This window comes from Vidua macroura, chromosome 10, assembly GCF_024509145.1.
Source record: "Vidua macroura isolate BioBank_ID:100142 chromosome 10, ASM2450914v1, whole genome shotgun sequence".
NCBI lineage: Eukaryota > Metazoa > Chordata > Aves > Passeriformes > Viduidae > Vidua > Vidua macroura.
Window position 1 is genome coordinate 22,112,139 of NC_071580.1, and position 13,495 is coordinate 22,125,633.

Consider the following 13,495-nt stretch of genomic DNA (forward strand, 5'->3'; position numbering starts at 1 on the left):
CTGGCTGTTTGAGCACTGCTTCCAGGTTTTGCACCTTCTGATTGTCCCTTTTGTCCATCTCTAAAGTCAGAAAAACACTTCTCATATTTTGAGAATTAGATGCCAGCTGAGATAAGACAGGAGATTAGAGGTGAATATCATAAATTGGGAACAGCAGTATTTGTAGATGGAAAGAGATGGAGCCTGCAAACTGGAAAGGGTGCTTGGGCTAGAGTGTCAAGTAAGACAGCACTGGGAATTCAGCTGTATGTGGCAGAGATGGTAATATCAACAACAGTTTCCACTGAGGACTGTTCTGGATTCTTCCAGGATAAGCGTGCCGTGGAGCGGCTGGATGTGGAGAAAGTGTACCATCCCTTCATTGCTGGTCCTTACAACAAGCTGGTGAGTGAGCTCATGCAGGAGACAGGGACACGCATCAACATTCCTCCGCCCAGCGTTAACAAGACAGAGATAGTCTTCACAGGGGAAAAGGAACAGCTGGCCCAGGCTGTGGCTCGTGTTAAGAAGATCTATGAGGAGAAGGTAAGGATGGTCCCTAGAGCTTCCTATCTTCCCCCCACCTGCTCACAGTCCCTCTTCCCTTCTTGTTCTACTTCTGTGCATCCCTCAGTTGCGTACTCCTCATGTCAGCTCTTGCTCAGCAGCCCTTGCAGTACATGGCCCTGGGTCTTACCATTTCCTTGCTCAGCAGAGTGGGCCTTGGGGTGATTCTGCCCGGGAGGTGACAGATATCCTGCTTTTTTCTGTAATGGAAATTAGCAGACCACAAAGAGCTCTCTGGGTGCGTGCTTTCACAGGTGCTGCAAAGGAAGGAGGGAACTGTGGAGGCTACAGTGTGGCCAACTGACAGTATCAAAATTGTTACATGAGTAGAAGTTGCTGAAAAGTAAATTTCACTTCAGTTTATTTTCCATTGCTAGCGTCACTGTGAATATCCTTGTTGTGGGTTGTTGGTCTGTTTTTCCTCATGGTTATGTCTACATTTGTACCAGTCTGAATTTCAACACAGGTAATCAGCTTATAGCCTGGTGTTGCATTACAGCACTGCCTGGGGACAGCTGGGCATTGTGCAAGGGCAGGGGTGTGTATGTGGTCTCTTCCATGTAGTGTCCCAGGGAGCTTAAACTGAATTTTTGTATTTCACCTGTTAATTTTTTGAGAATAGGGCTTTCTATAGGCAGGTCGTAAAGATGCTAGGGTACTGCAGAACTCCTGTGCTCACCTTTGCTTTGATCTTTCCTGGTTGCTGAGCTTCACTGCATCTTGTGTCTCTTCCTTTCACTTTTGTCCTTCCCTGCTCCCTTGTGATTGATGCTCCAGTGCCTCTGCTCCTACAGAAAAAGAAGACTACTACCATCGCTGTGGAGGTGAAGAAGTCCCAGCACAAGTATGTCATCGGCCCCAAGGGTAATTCCCTGCAGGAGATCTTGGAGAAAACTGGAGTCTCTGTCGAGATCCCACCCACTGACAGTAGCTCGGAGACGGTGATACTGCGAGGCGAGCCTGAAAAGCTTGGGCAAGCATTGACTGAAGTCTATGCAAAGGTATTGATGGGATGGGCTAGGCTCCTTTGAAAGCCCCACAAAGATACATCCCTGGGCACTGACAAGTGGAGGGGGGTGGTCTCTGTCAGGCTGTCAGAGATGCAGCTTAGAACTCAATAACGAGGGTGCAGCATGGGAACTGGAAGTGAATTTTTGTGAAGGCCTCTTCCAGTCTGTCCATCAAACAGCTTCTCTGTCTCTCAGGCCAACAGTTTTACCGTCTCCTCGGTCTCAGCCCCCTCTTGGCTTCATCGTTTCATCATTGGAAAGAAAGGACAAAACCTGGCCAAAATAACTCAGCAGATGCCAAAGGTATGGATGAACTATTAGCTTAGCACCAGTTGAAGTAGAATGTGGTTTAATCCAGCTCGCTCTTTGTAGAGAGAGAAATGTATTCTAGTATGGATAAAACCAGGGAGGAAATGACACAGATCTTATAATATTCAGGGGAACTTCCAAATTCTACTGCCTCGAACACTTCCCATCCCATGTAACTTTCAAGTGTTGAGTCCTTCAAAGGAAGCTTTATGTGTTAGTATTTGGAGAATTGATGTAGTAGGAGAGCTGGAAATGCTGAGTTCTATGAGACTTCTCCCTTGTGAGTTAGATGGTATCTGTAGACAGGCTAGGTGAGGAACTTCTCCAAAGCCCTTGCATACTCAAGACAGCACCAAAACCTTATGCTCTAGACACCGATATGGCCAAAATGGTAGATTGCCTACTTCAGAAATCATGTGTACCCTTAGTGGTAGGGATTGATGGTGTAGGCCTGACTGACAGCATTGACCTTGGCTTGTGTCTTGGAAAATTCTTATTGGTTTCCTTGCCTTGTGTCTCAAGGTTCACATCGAATTCACTGAAGGAGAAGACAAAATCACTTTGGAAGGACCTACAGAAGATGTGAATGTGGCCCAGGAACAGATTGAAGTCATGGTCAAGGATCTGGTAAGTTGATGGTGGTAGTTCTAGTGTATAAAAAGAAAGTGGGGAAAGGTGGGGAAACAGAACAGAGATGAAGTGTAGTTCCTGTCTGCAGATATCTTCACAGGCTTAACAGAACTTGCAGAAGGAGAGTTGTGTGGCAGGTGAACAAAAACCTTGGTTATGAAGCTTTCCTTAAAAAATCATGAGCACATCTTTAGTCTTTTGATTCAGAGAAGGAAAGATTCTCTTTCAGTCATAGCTGGAGAGGCATTTAAGTCCCTTCAAATGTTTCACAAGCACGGTTCTCTCAGCTCAAAGCAGAGGGGAGTGTTCTGCTCTGCTCACTAGCAGGAGTGCTTGTAGCTGGCAGCTGGAGTCAATGCCTGCACTGGCAGTGGGCACAGGCAGCAGCAGAGGGGGCCTGCCCTGCCTAGCCCTGTACAATTCTTTGTAGATCAACCGGATGGATTATGCAGAAATCAATGTTGACCACAAATTCCACCGACACCTCATTGGCAAGAATGGAGCTAACAGTAAGTAGGGTGCCTTTCTTATCCTTCCTGTACTCAGACTCTCTGTGATAAGCCTATCATATTGTGGCTCTGCAGCTCAGCCAGGGTGCTGCCTCCATTACATTGCCTCTGCCCTTCTGGAGTGAAGTTGGCACAAGAAGATAAATGGGCAGTGAGGCCTTGGGATGGCTTTAATGCCTTGGAGAGTTGAACAGATTACTTTGCTGTGTCCTGGTAGAATTTTTGTGTTTTGGGGAGGTTGGAAAGTTGTCCTTTTTTCTTTTTTTTCAAGTTGGTCTATGTGAATTTCATTTTAGAACTCAGTTTTGGGGGGTAGAAATCTGCATGGTGAGTTTCTCCCCAAAAAAGACAGGTGCTATCTGGGGAAGAAACAGATGCCTCACTTTGGCAAGTGAATTAGATGCCATAATATTTAATTGCACAGATTGCTGTGTAGCATGGATCTGCTGCTCTTGCTGAACCCCAGGGTGAAGAGGCACTTTCCCCTGATTCAGCTCCATCCCTCTGCCCTTTCCTCAGAGGCTGATGTACTTCCTAAAGCCTCTAGTCAAGGTGTCTTTGCTTCCAAATTGTGCCCAGCAGAGTGTGTCACCACAGCCCTTGCCTTGCAGTTAACAGGATTAAGGACCTCTACAAGGTGTCTGTGCGCATTCCCCCGGACAATGAGAAGAGCAACCTGATCAGAATTGAAGGAGACCCACAGGGGGTCCAACAGGCCAAGAAAGAGCTGCTGGAACTCGCTTCCCGTATGGTTAGTGCGATGTGATGGCTGGGAGGCCACAGGGTTTGAGCTCCTGTGTTCCCTAGTAACCTTCTGGTAGAGGTTTGTGCCCCTGGCCCACTGAGAACTTGGATCTCATGACAAGTGCATGTTCCTCTATTCCCTTGGATCCCCTTCTCTGTCAACCTACAGTGAATTATATCTGGAGGAAAAACATTGATGTCGAGTAAACTGTCGGGCAGCAAACTGGTATTGACTATTATGTGGCTCTCCTGCTGAGCACTCCTTGTAAACTCTGTTCTCCACAGGAAAATGAACGCACCAAGGACCTAATCATTGAGCAGAAATTCCACCGGACCATCATTGGGCAGAAGGGCGAGCGGATCCGGGAAATCCGGGAGAAATTCCCAGAGGTAAGGCTTTCCAGGAGAGGAGGGATTCAGAGGGCATCTTTCCTACATTGGTAATAGACACGTGATCAGTAAAGTCATAAAGTTAGTCTCTCTGTGAGTATGAGAAATATCTAACTGATATGTGTCTGCTCATACATCTTATATATGTGAGAAGATGGTTCTTCTGGCCAGAGACTGCTGACATGGTTACCTGCTTCCAAATGGGAAAGGAAATATGCAGGATCCCCCCAATCTTTGCACATGTCTGACATAACAATCATTGTATTTGTTTGAGTTGATATAAGTGACCATTTCCTGCAGGTTATCATCAACTTCCCAGACCCTGCACACAAGAGTGACATTGTCCAACTCAGAGGTCCCAAAAATGAGGTGGAGAAGTGCACCAAGTACATGCAAAAGATGGTGGCAGACCTGGTAAGGGAGATTTCTATCTGCTATTCTCTCTTCCATGCCTGGATAACCCTGGAATAGAGGAGAGCTGTAGTGGCTTGGCTAGGGCTGGCACACCTCAAGATGAAGGAACTGCGGACATGGTTCTATGTGTATGGGGGCAGGCAAATAATACTTGTTATTTAAGAGCTATAGGAGAGGGTACATATCTTTGCTTATTCTTGGAAGTGTCCCATATGAAGAATTCCTGGCGTCTAAGCCTGTTGTCAGAAGCTTGTTTATTAAGTTCCTTGGATGGGGTTTCACTTTCCAGGATGGTGTAATCTTCAATTCTCCCTTCCTTTCTCTCTTAGGTTGAAAACAGCTTTTCTATTTCTGTTCCCATCTTCAAACAATTCCACAAGAACATCATAGGGAAAGGAGGTGCCAACATCAAGAAGGTGAGATATCTTTCTTGTCTTCACTGCTCATTATGGTGACTGCCTGCAGTGAAATCTCATTCGCTGGTCTCCCCTGCTCATTGATAATGCAAAATAAAACCTCTAAGGCCTTTTTTTCTGACATAGGACACCTCTCAAATGATTTTGCTGGGATTTTTTTTTTTTTTGGTGGCAGATCCGTGAAGAAAGCAACACCAAAATAGATCTCCCAGCTGAGAACAGCAACTCGGAGACAATTGTTATCACGGGCAAAAGAGCAAACTGTGAGGCTGCTCGCCACAGAATTTTGGCCATCCAAAAGGAACTGGTAAGTGAAACAACTGGCCTGTGGCAGATTAGGCACTTGAAAACATAAAAATATAGGAGTTACGGGAGATACAAATATAGAAGTGCTTGTAGTGGGGCACAGCAGGAGGGAGTAAATATGGATGTCAATCTGTTCTTGACTCTTCAGCCAAAGTTTGTGGCTGCTCATGTGTTAGGAGTTTCCTCTGGTCAGGCATTTATCACACTCAGCACTGCAAAGCTCCTGGCAATGTGGGAGTTAGGGGGCAAGCGGAGACTGTGCAAACACCTTGCTATAGCTTGACTAACGTCCCATGCTGTCTTTGCTTAGGCCAACATCACAGAGGTGGAGGTCTCTATTCCTTCCAAACTCCACAATTCCCTCATTGGCGCCAAAGGCCGTTTCATCCGTTCCATCATGGAGGAATGTGGTGGAGTCCACATCCACTTCCCCACAGAGGGCTCTGGCAGTGATACTGTGACCATCAGGGGCCCAGCCCAGGATGTGGAGAAAGCCAAGAAACAGCTGCTACATCTGGCAGAGGAGAAGGTGAGCCTTGCCTTACAGGGGAAGAAATGGGTTGGTTTGACCAGCTGTTTGTTTTTGGAGGTTGAAGTGATTCCCTCTGTCTGCATGGAAGCCTTTGGCATCAGTAGAACAAATCCTCTTTTAGGGGATTTGAGTACAGTTTGGATGATTAAAAGAGAGCTGTTCTTCCATCCTTGTGACAATGAGTTCTTCTCTCATGGGCAGAAGAACTGTCTGTAATCTCTGGCCAGACTGATGATATACTCAGAGTTAAGACTCCCTGCTTCTGTGGTTTGAATGTTCTTGGGTATCACACTTCTCTCAAACACTTTACTCTCTCAATCTCCTTCTTTTTTCTTCATCTCTGCATTTCAGCTCCAGTTCTTCCATTCACTGCATATATTCAGATTTGGGAGCTTTTGATTACAAGACCTTGCTCTGAGTTGTGGCTGACTGACTGGTCATTTTAATAGCAAGCTTTCTAGGGTCAGCAGGTGAACATGTTCTCCATGGAAATTGGTTGGTTGCCTCTGGGAGCCTGGTTTGCAGCAGTTAGCAAATTATTGTGTTGCCTTTCGTGCAGGTCAGACCCTTCTCCTTAGGACGTCTCTGCTCATATTCTCATTGGGCATACTGAGTGTACAGCTAGTTTTTTGGCCCTGAGAACATCTTTAGGGTAGTGTTTTTGATTTAAGACATCGTATACCTTTTTTACTTTCAACGGTGTGCTGCATCTACTTTGCTTTTGCAGCACTCTGTGTATGGGTGCAGGTAACACATCTGTGTGCTGACTGTTGGTGCTGATAGATATTTTCTATATATTGACACGTTCCATGGTTCTCTGGCTCCTTTCAGCAAACAAAGAGTTATACCGTGGACCTCCGTGCAAAGCCAGAGTACCACAAATTCCTTATTGGTAAGGGTGGTGGCAACATCCGTAAGGTGCGAGACAACACAGGGGCCCGTATCATCTTTCCCACCTCTGAGGACAAAGATCAGGAACTGATCACTATCATGGGAACAGAGGAGGCTGTCAAAGAGGCACAGAAGGAGCTGGAGGCCCTCATCAAGAACTTGGTATGAACTTTTTCTACTTTCTTGCCTCTCACTATTGCAAGGTGTAACAAGTCAGCATGAAGGACCTGCTTGTCCTAAAACCATTTGCTGGCCTTTGTGGGAGCTCAGGAAGATCCTTCCTTACCTTAGAGTGAGGTTGTAAGCTGATTGCTGTTGAGTGCAGCCAGCTCGTGCCTATAACCAGGACGGGTGGGATTGACTGGTTGTTGTGTGTTGGCAGGATAACGTGGTTGAAGACTTCATGGTGGTTGACCCCAAGCACCACCGCCACTTTGTCATCCGTCGAGGACAAGTTCTCCGTGAGATTGCAGATGAATATGGTGGTGTGATGGTCAGCTTCCCGCGCTCTGGCACCCAGAGCGATAAAGTCACCCTCAAGGGAGCCAAGGATTGTGTGGAGGCAGCCAAGAAACGCATCCAGGAGATCATTGAGGACCTGGTATGTTGTAGAAAAACTTTTTCTTCTGTACTCTGTTCCCTCAGCAGTGTCCTGCTTGAACCTGCTGTATGTCCAAGCTTTATGTGAACAAGTCCCATGGTTGGGACTTGGATTTGAACTTTCGCTGTCAACATACAGGGTCTGCAGACTTTAGATCCTGGCCTGGGGGTTGCAGCTGGCTCCAAAATGCCAATGCTGTATGAATGAATCTCCTCTCACAATCTTCTGGTTTTTAGGGGTGGAAGTAGGAGGCCACTCCTTGATGTACATCCAGACATTAAAAGATTTGGAGCCTTCTTGTGCCTCTCCATGTCTGGCCTTGGGTAGTGGTTGCTTTCAGGGGTTTCCTGCACTGCTAGTATTGGCTTTTGGAAGCAGACAAGTGTCAAATCTGTTCTCTTCCCATCTGTCTTTATTTTTTTTTATTTCTTCTAATGCTTCCTCCTCTTCAGAGTACTAAAGAGTTTGAGCTTTGCTCTTGGAAGTCTTTAATGTCCTGAGTTGAAGGCAACCTTCTTTAAACCCTCTGCTCTTCTAAGAGAGGAACGATTCTTGGAAATTTTCAGTTCTTCCCCTGTCAGCCATTGTTATCTTTTCTGACTCCTTTTCTGACTCCTCTCTGTGTCCATTTTGGATTTCACCATGCACAAACATCCTGTTTTCTGGTGTGAGAGAGTCTGCATCACGACAGAGCAACTCTGCTTTCCCACAGGAAGCTCAAGTGACAATCGAATGCACCATTCCACAAAAGTTCCACCGCTCCATTATGGGCCCCAAAGGATCCCGGATCCAGCAGATCACCCGGGACTACGGCGTCCAGATCAAATTCCCTGACAGGGAGGAAAACCCAGGTATGTCTGTGGATGCATTTTAGGTTGGTAGTTGGGATGGTCAAATAAGTGTAGTGTAGCCTACACTCTGTACCAGTGGGTATGTTCTACTTAAAATTTTTGGGAAGAACTGATCCCTGGTGTTCCTGCAGTGTCCTTGAATCTGGGCTTAGCATCAACCTTGTCCTCTTGGGAAGGGGACAGTTTCAGGAGGTCAAACTGCAGACCTGGGTGTTGTGAACATGTCACTGCAGAGTACAGGGAGAGCAAGGACTTACCTGACAAAAAAGTGAGGTCTCTCTGAGCTCTCACTGGTGGCTGAGCCTTAGGATCTGGAGGAGGGAGATGATGAGCGAGGAGGGGGCTCTGTGCATTGAACACAAGACTTTGCATATTTTCAGCCCCTGTTGTGGAGCCAGCTGTGCAGGAGAATGGTGAGGAAGGTGGGGAAGGCAAGGAGGGGAAGGACACAGATCCCAGCTCTCCAAAGAAGTGCGATATCATCATCATCTCTGGCCGCAGGGAGAAGTGTGAGGCAGCAAAGGAGGCGCTGCAGGTGTGTGGCTTTCTTAGTCCCTTTCCTTGTTAAGGTGGTGATGTTTGGATATAATTTGTGGTGGTGGTAGTAAAAGCTGCACAGTCCAGGTGCAATGCAAGTGGTCAGTGATGTTGGCTGTAGAGGGGGTCTGCCCTGCTCAAGGGAACCTCCTCTGTTCTGTGACTTAGCCTGGCAGCTTGAATCATAGTGCCTGACTTTGTAATTACTAATGCTTGTAAGCAGCCCCAATAGCCATAAAAGCATGACATGATTGTTTTATGGAGCACAGCTGAGAAGAGGAGGAGTCTGGTTGAGGCTGAGTCATTCCAGGTTCAGCAGACCTTGCCATGCTTCTGTAGTGATGTTTTCCAAGTCTCTGCTAGACTGAAGCCAAAGATATGAAAGCAACCTATCCTAAAGGTGGGGTTTCAGATGTCTTCTTTCAAAAACATGCAACAGGTCATTTTGGTGTTCCCAGCTGTCCTCTCTTTCTGTCAAATTTGGGAAGGGAATGTACCTCTGTTCAGCAACATGTTCTTTTGGGCAAGTATATGGCAAGCTAGAAGATGGGAGAAGTTTTTCCCCTGTTAAACTGTGCTCCATCCCCTGCAGGCTCTGGTTCCTGTCACCATTGAGGTGGAAGTTCCCTTTGATCTTCACCGTTACATCATAGGCCAGAAAGGAAGTGGGATCCGCAAAATGATGGATGAGTTTGAAGTAAGTTGTTGCCCTTCCTTCCACGTCCTCTGTCCTGGAGAATCTCTAAGTGACTGTGTTGGGGGTTTGGACAGTTACAACATACTCAGGTCTGCTGTGGAATCCAAGGCTCCATAATAGGAAAATGATCCCTGTATATTTTGGACCCTGGATCCAGGGCTTGGTAGGTTTCGTGCTGAAGCTATACTATTGGTGTTGTGAATGTTGCATGACTTGTTTGGTGTCTGCAGGGATACCTCATCAGTGTGAGAGTTGTTTTCCTCCTGGGCCCTGGGAAACAGCTCTGCTGTGCCTACCCATTCAGGAGAACTCTCCAGAGCCTCTGGGGCTGAGGCAGGTTGGCCGCAGTCAGTGTTGTTGAACATATATTTGTTTCCTGGCCTCTCTAGACCAGCATAGGGGTTACAGAAAGAGAGTTCTATTCAAAAACCATCTAGAAATGGTCCCAGGCAACTGACTCCAGGTTGCCCAGCTTGATGCCCTCCAGAGGTCCTTTGAAACCTCAGCCATTCTGTGGTTTTTAGGCTGCCTGGGTGGGAGCCGGTCTTGGTGCCAGGGGAGACCAGTGAGATGCCAGCTTGCAGTGAGAGGCATCACAAGTGATATAGAATGAGCAGTGATACAAAATGATAATTGCTACTTGTTACTCAGGTGAACATCCAGGTGCCTGCTCCTGAGCTGCAGTCAGATATCATCACAATCACTGGGCTGGCTACCAACCTGGACCGTGCCAAGGTCGGGCTCCTGGAAAGAGTGAAGGAGCTGCAAGCTGAACAAGAGGATCGGGTAAGGCCTGGGCCTGTCCTTCCTTCCAGCAAAACATGGCTTCAGCCTCTGGGCACAGACTCCTGGAACACCTCATCTTTTAGGGACACCCTTAGCTGCTCTGTGGGTGAGGAATGGTCATAAATGGGTTACTCAAAGGTAGCTCATTTACCATGAACTGACAGGAGAGTTTGGGAATTAACTATGGACTGTCCAGGTCTCTCTCGCACCTTCACGTGCTTTTGAGACACTGGTGGGTGGGAACCTCACTGTGCTGCCAGTCTCTCTCTACCTAGCCTCACTGAATCCTTATCACAGCTCTGAATAATAGGTTAGGGATGTCTGCTGTTTGCAGTTTCCTCCTGAACTTGGCGAAAGCACAAGGCTCCAGTGGATGGGTGGCTTGGGTGCTCAAGCATGGCCCTGCAAAATCTGTTCCATGCATCTCAGAAGCCAGAAGGAGATGCTATGACTTAAGTGGACATCACTGGAACAGCCATGGTGTGTTCTCTGCTCTCACTCTGCTTCTCCTGTTCCAGGCCTTGCGGAGCTTCAAACTGACAGTCACTGTAGATCCCAAGTATCACCCTAAAATCATTGGGCGGAAGGGAGCAGTGATCACCCAGATACGCACAGAGCATGAGGTCAACATCCAGTTTCCCGACAAGGATGATGAAAGCCAGGTGAGAGATCAGACAGAGTGCAAGGATGACTAGTGGTTGTCTCTGAGCATCTTCTCAAGAGCTCTCAACTCTCTCCAGTGGCTTTAGATAAGGTGGATGGTGAAGGGGATTAGCAGGGAGAAAGCTTGCTCAGCTGCTTATGAGCTTGGTCTCTTACACGTCTCTGTGCCCCAGGCGCAAGATCAGATCACCATTACTGGCTATGAGAAGAATGCCGAGGCTGCCCGGGATGCCATCATGAAGATCGTTGGTGAGCTGGAGCAGATGGTTTCCGAGGATGTGACTCTGGACCATCGTGTTCACGCACGCATCATTGGTGCACGTGGAAAAGCCATCCGCAAAATCATGGATGAGTTCAAGGTGAGCAGCGGGGCAATGCCACACAGGTCAGGCTGGGCCTGGGCAGCCACGTTCTCCTGTGGAAAGGGCTTGGTGCTGAATGAGGCTCACATCCTGTGGTTCTTGTGTCTTGTGCCTGTTCAGCATCTTCAGCTAGAACAGACATGAATGAAAAGCCAGTGCTTCCCTGCTCACCTTCAACTCCACCAGCATATGAGCAGCATCCGTGGCCCAGGGCACCCTGATATGCCCAGGGCACCTGGGCTGTCTGGACACCATAGTCAGACACCAGCTGAAGCATTCCCACACCCCTCAGCTCTGAGTCATTTTCTCTGGAAGCCAGGCCAGGAGCTTTTCCTGTTTTGCTGGAACCTAGACAGAAGTGGAACCTGGGAATGCTTCCTCAGTGCTCTGGATTAGCTCTGCAAGCAGCACTGAGTTCTGTACCTCTCTGGAGCCCTTTTGTTGGGTTTCTTGCAGACAGGGTCCCAGATGATCTTGAGAGAGAGGAGGAGGTGTGTATGTCAGCTACTCTGATTACTGGAAGTGGGCAGCCAGGCCTCTTGCTGGGAGGCTGTGTGAGGAGGCTGTCCCCAGACCCCCCAGATACTTTGAGCTTAATTCAAGGAATTTTTCTGGCTTTCCTCTAGGCCACTGTGGATCCCTTGACTCTGGGAATCATGGCACATTCTCAGGGCTGTGGATGTGGCAAAGTCAGCTGGCTCTGGAAGGTCAGGGACCTCTGCCCTAATAGCATATGGCATCATCAGCAGGCTTTACTGCAGGGCCAGCAGTGAATGTGAATACTGAGGGATAGGATTCTGGAGACGTGCATTTTGGCTGGGCTCAGTTATTGAAACAAACTGGTTCCCAAATGAGCAGCCTTTGGGTTTGGTCCTGTCTTGTTTACATTTCTGGTACCCATCTGGAAGGCAGGGTGTGAGAGAGTACAGTGCTTGTGCATGGGGTGCACTAGGCCAGCTCTGTAAAGCCATTGTCAGCCAGGATTATTCTGTGGCAAACACTGAAAGCTCATTGTACTTTGCGGTGATGGCTCAGTGGTAAAAATGTTTGCAGCAGTGTGAGGACACTGTCTGGGAATGCAGCCCCTCTCCTGCCTGTGCTGCAGGAGCTGCCCAGAAAACAGTGAGCCTCTGGGAGTGAGCACCAGGGGCTGCTGGAAATTTGGTCCTTACTACAGACTGCTCTGCTTTCCTTCACAGGAAACTGGGCAAGCTTTGGGGCCAGCTATATACCTGCTGACCGTCAGTGTCTGAGCTGTGGAGGTCTGAAACAGACTTGTGGCTGTGAACAGACAGTAATTAGGGTATCAGTGACAGTGATCTGTGATTCCAGTGACAAGGGTCATGGGGAGTGTCTGGCATTTCAGATGTGCAGGTGTAAGTCTTACGCTGTTCCTTGTGTTACAGGTGGATATTCGCTTTCCCCAGAGTGGAGCTCCTGACCCCAACTGTGTGACTGTGACAGGACTCCCTGAGAATGTAGAAGAAGCTATTGATCACATCCTGAACTTGGAGGAGGAATATGTAAGTGTTCAGCAAATCCATGATGGGGCTTAGCAAGAGCTTCCCCTGCTACAGAGCTGGATGTCTGACCTATGTCCATGTGGTATTTTCTTCCACTGCATCAGAGAAATTGAGCCCTGTGTGGGTGGCTGTCTGCCTCCACTGCAGCTGTCCCTCAAACCAGCTGGACTGCCCCCTCTCCTAATATCCAGGAGAGGACAGTGAATGAGAATGCTGGGACACCTCAGGATGTGCATGTTCTTGCCTTGTAACAGCCTGCACCAGTTAAAAGTTGTGGCCCTCAGTCTAGTGCAGACACACCATTTTTGGTCATTGTAGAACAGGCTGGTGAGCTTGAGCAGGTTGCAGTGTGGAGAGATGGAGGGGTGGGTGTTTTATTCCAGTTTGAGAAGCTATCCAATGTGAGATGCCCCCTCACTGGTTGTGTTACTGCAGCTTGCAGATGTGGTGGACAACGAGGCAATGCAGGTGTACATGAAGCCCTCCTCACATGAAGAGTCCAAGGCCCCATCCAAGGGCTTTGTGGTGAGAGATGCCCCCTGGGCCACTGTCAACAACGAGAAGGTGAGTGCTGTTTGTGCTGCAGGCTGGGGACACAGAGCGTGGGGACACTTCTGTCTCTGCTAGGGACACAGCATTCTCTCCCTGGTAACAGAGAAAGCAGCTTTTAGCTGCTCTTTGTGGCCTGAGCACAAGCCTGGGCTCTCCTGTCCAGCTTTCAAAGCACTTTCCCAGTGTCTTGTCACTCTGGCTACATCAGTGTGGAGCTGTTGGGGAA

General features: G+C 48.1%; 1 protein-coding gene across 2 annotated transcripts in view; it reads left to right on the top strand.

Annotated features, from left to right (window-relative positions):
- The window catches only part of HDLBP (high density lipoprotein binding protein), a 38,737-nt gene that overhangs the window by 22,465 nt on the left and 2,777 nt on the right, over window positions 1-13,495 (top strand). For both annotated transcript variants that reach the window (XM_053986083.1, XM_053986084.1), the window contains exons 7-27: window positions 310-525; window positions 1,341-1,547; window positions 1,752-1,859; window positions 2,388-2,492; window positions 2,926-3,004; window positions 3,616-3,755; window positions 4,034-4,138; window positions 4,439-4,552; window positions 4,882-4,968; window positions 5,144-5,275; window positions 5,585-5,803; window positions 6,638-6,859; window positions 7,080-7,298; window positions 8,011-8,149; window positions 8,530-8,684; window positions 9,279-9,383; window positions 10,035-10,169; window positions 10,688-10,831; window positions 11,006-11,191; window positions 12,601-12,717; window positions 13,153-13,281. In XM_053986083.1, the coding sequence (XP_053842058.1) occupies window positions 310-525; window positions 1,341-1,547; window positions 1,752-1,859; window positions 2,388-2,492; window positions 2,926-3,004; window positions 3,616-3,755; window positions 4,034-4,138; window positions 4,439-4,552; window positions 4,882-4,968; window positions 5,144-5,275; window positions 5,585-5,803; window positions 6,638-6,859; window positions 7,080-7,298; window positions 8,011-8,149; window positions 8,530-8,684; window positions 9,279-9,383; window positions 10,035-10,169; window positions 10,688-10,831; window positions 11,006-11,191; window positions 12,601-12,717; window positions 13,153-13,281 (3,063 nt within the window). The remainder of the gene's footprint in view (window positions 1-309; window positions 526-1,340; window positions 1,548-1,751; window positions 1,860-2,387; window positions 2,493-2,925; window positions 3,005-3,615; window positions 3,756-4,033; window positions 4,139-4,438; window positions 4,553-4,881; window positions 4,969-5,143; window positions 5,276-5,584; window positions 5,804-6,637; window positions 6,860-7,079; window positions 7,299-8,010; window positions 8,150-8,529; window positions 8,685-9,278; window positions 9,384-10,034; window positions 10,170-10,687; window positions 10,832-11,005; window positions 11,192-12,600; window positions 12,718-13,152; window positions 13,282-13,495) is intronic.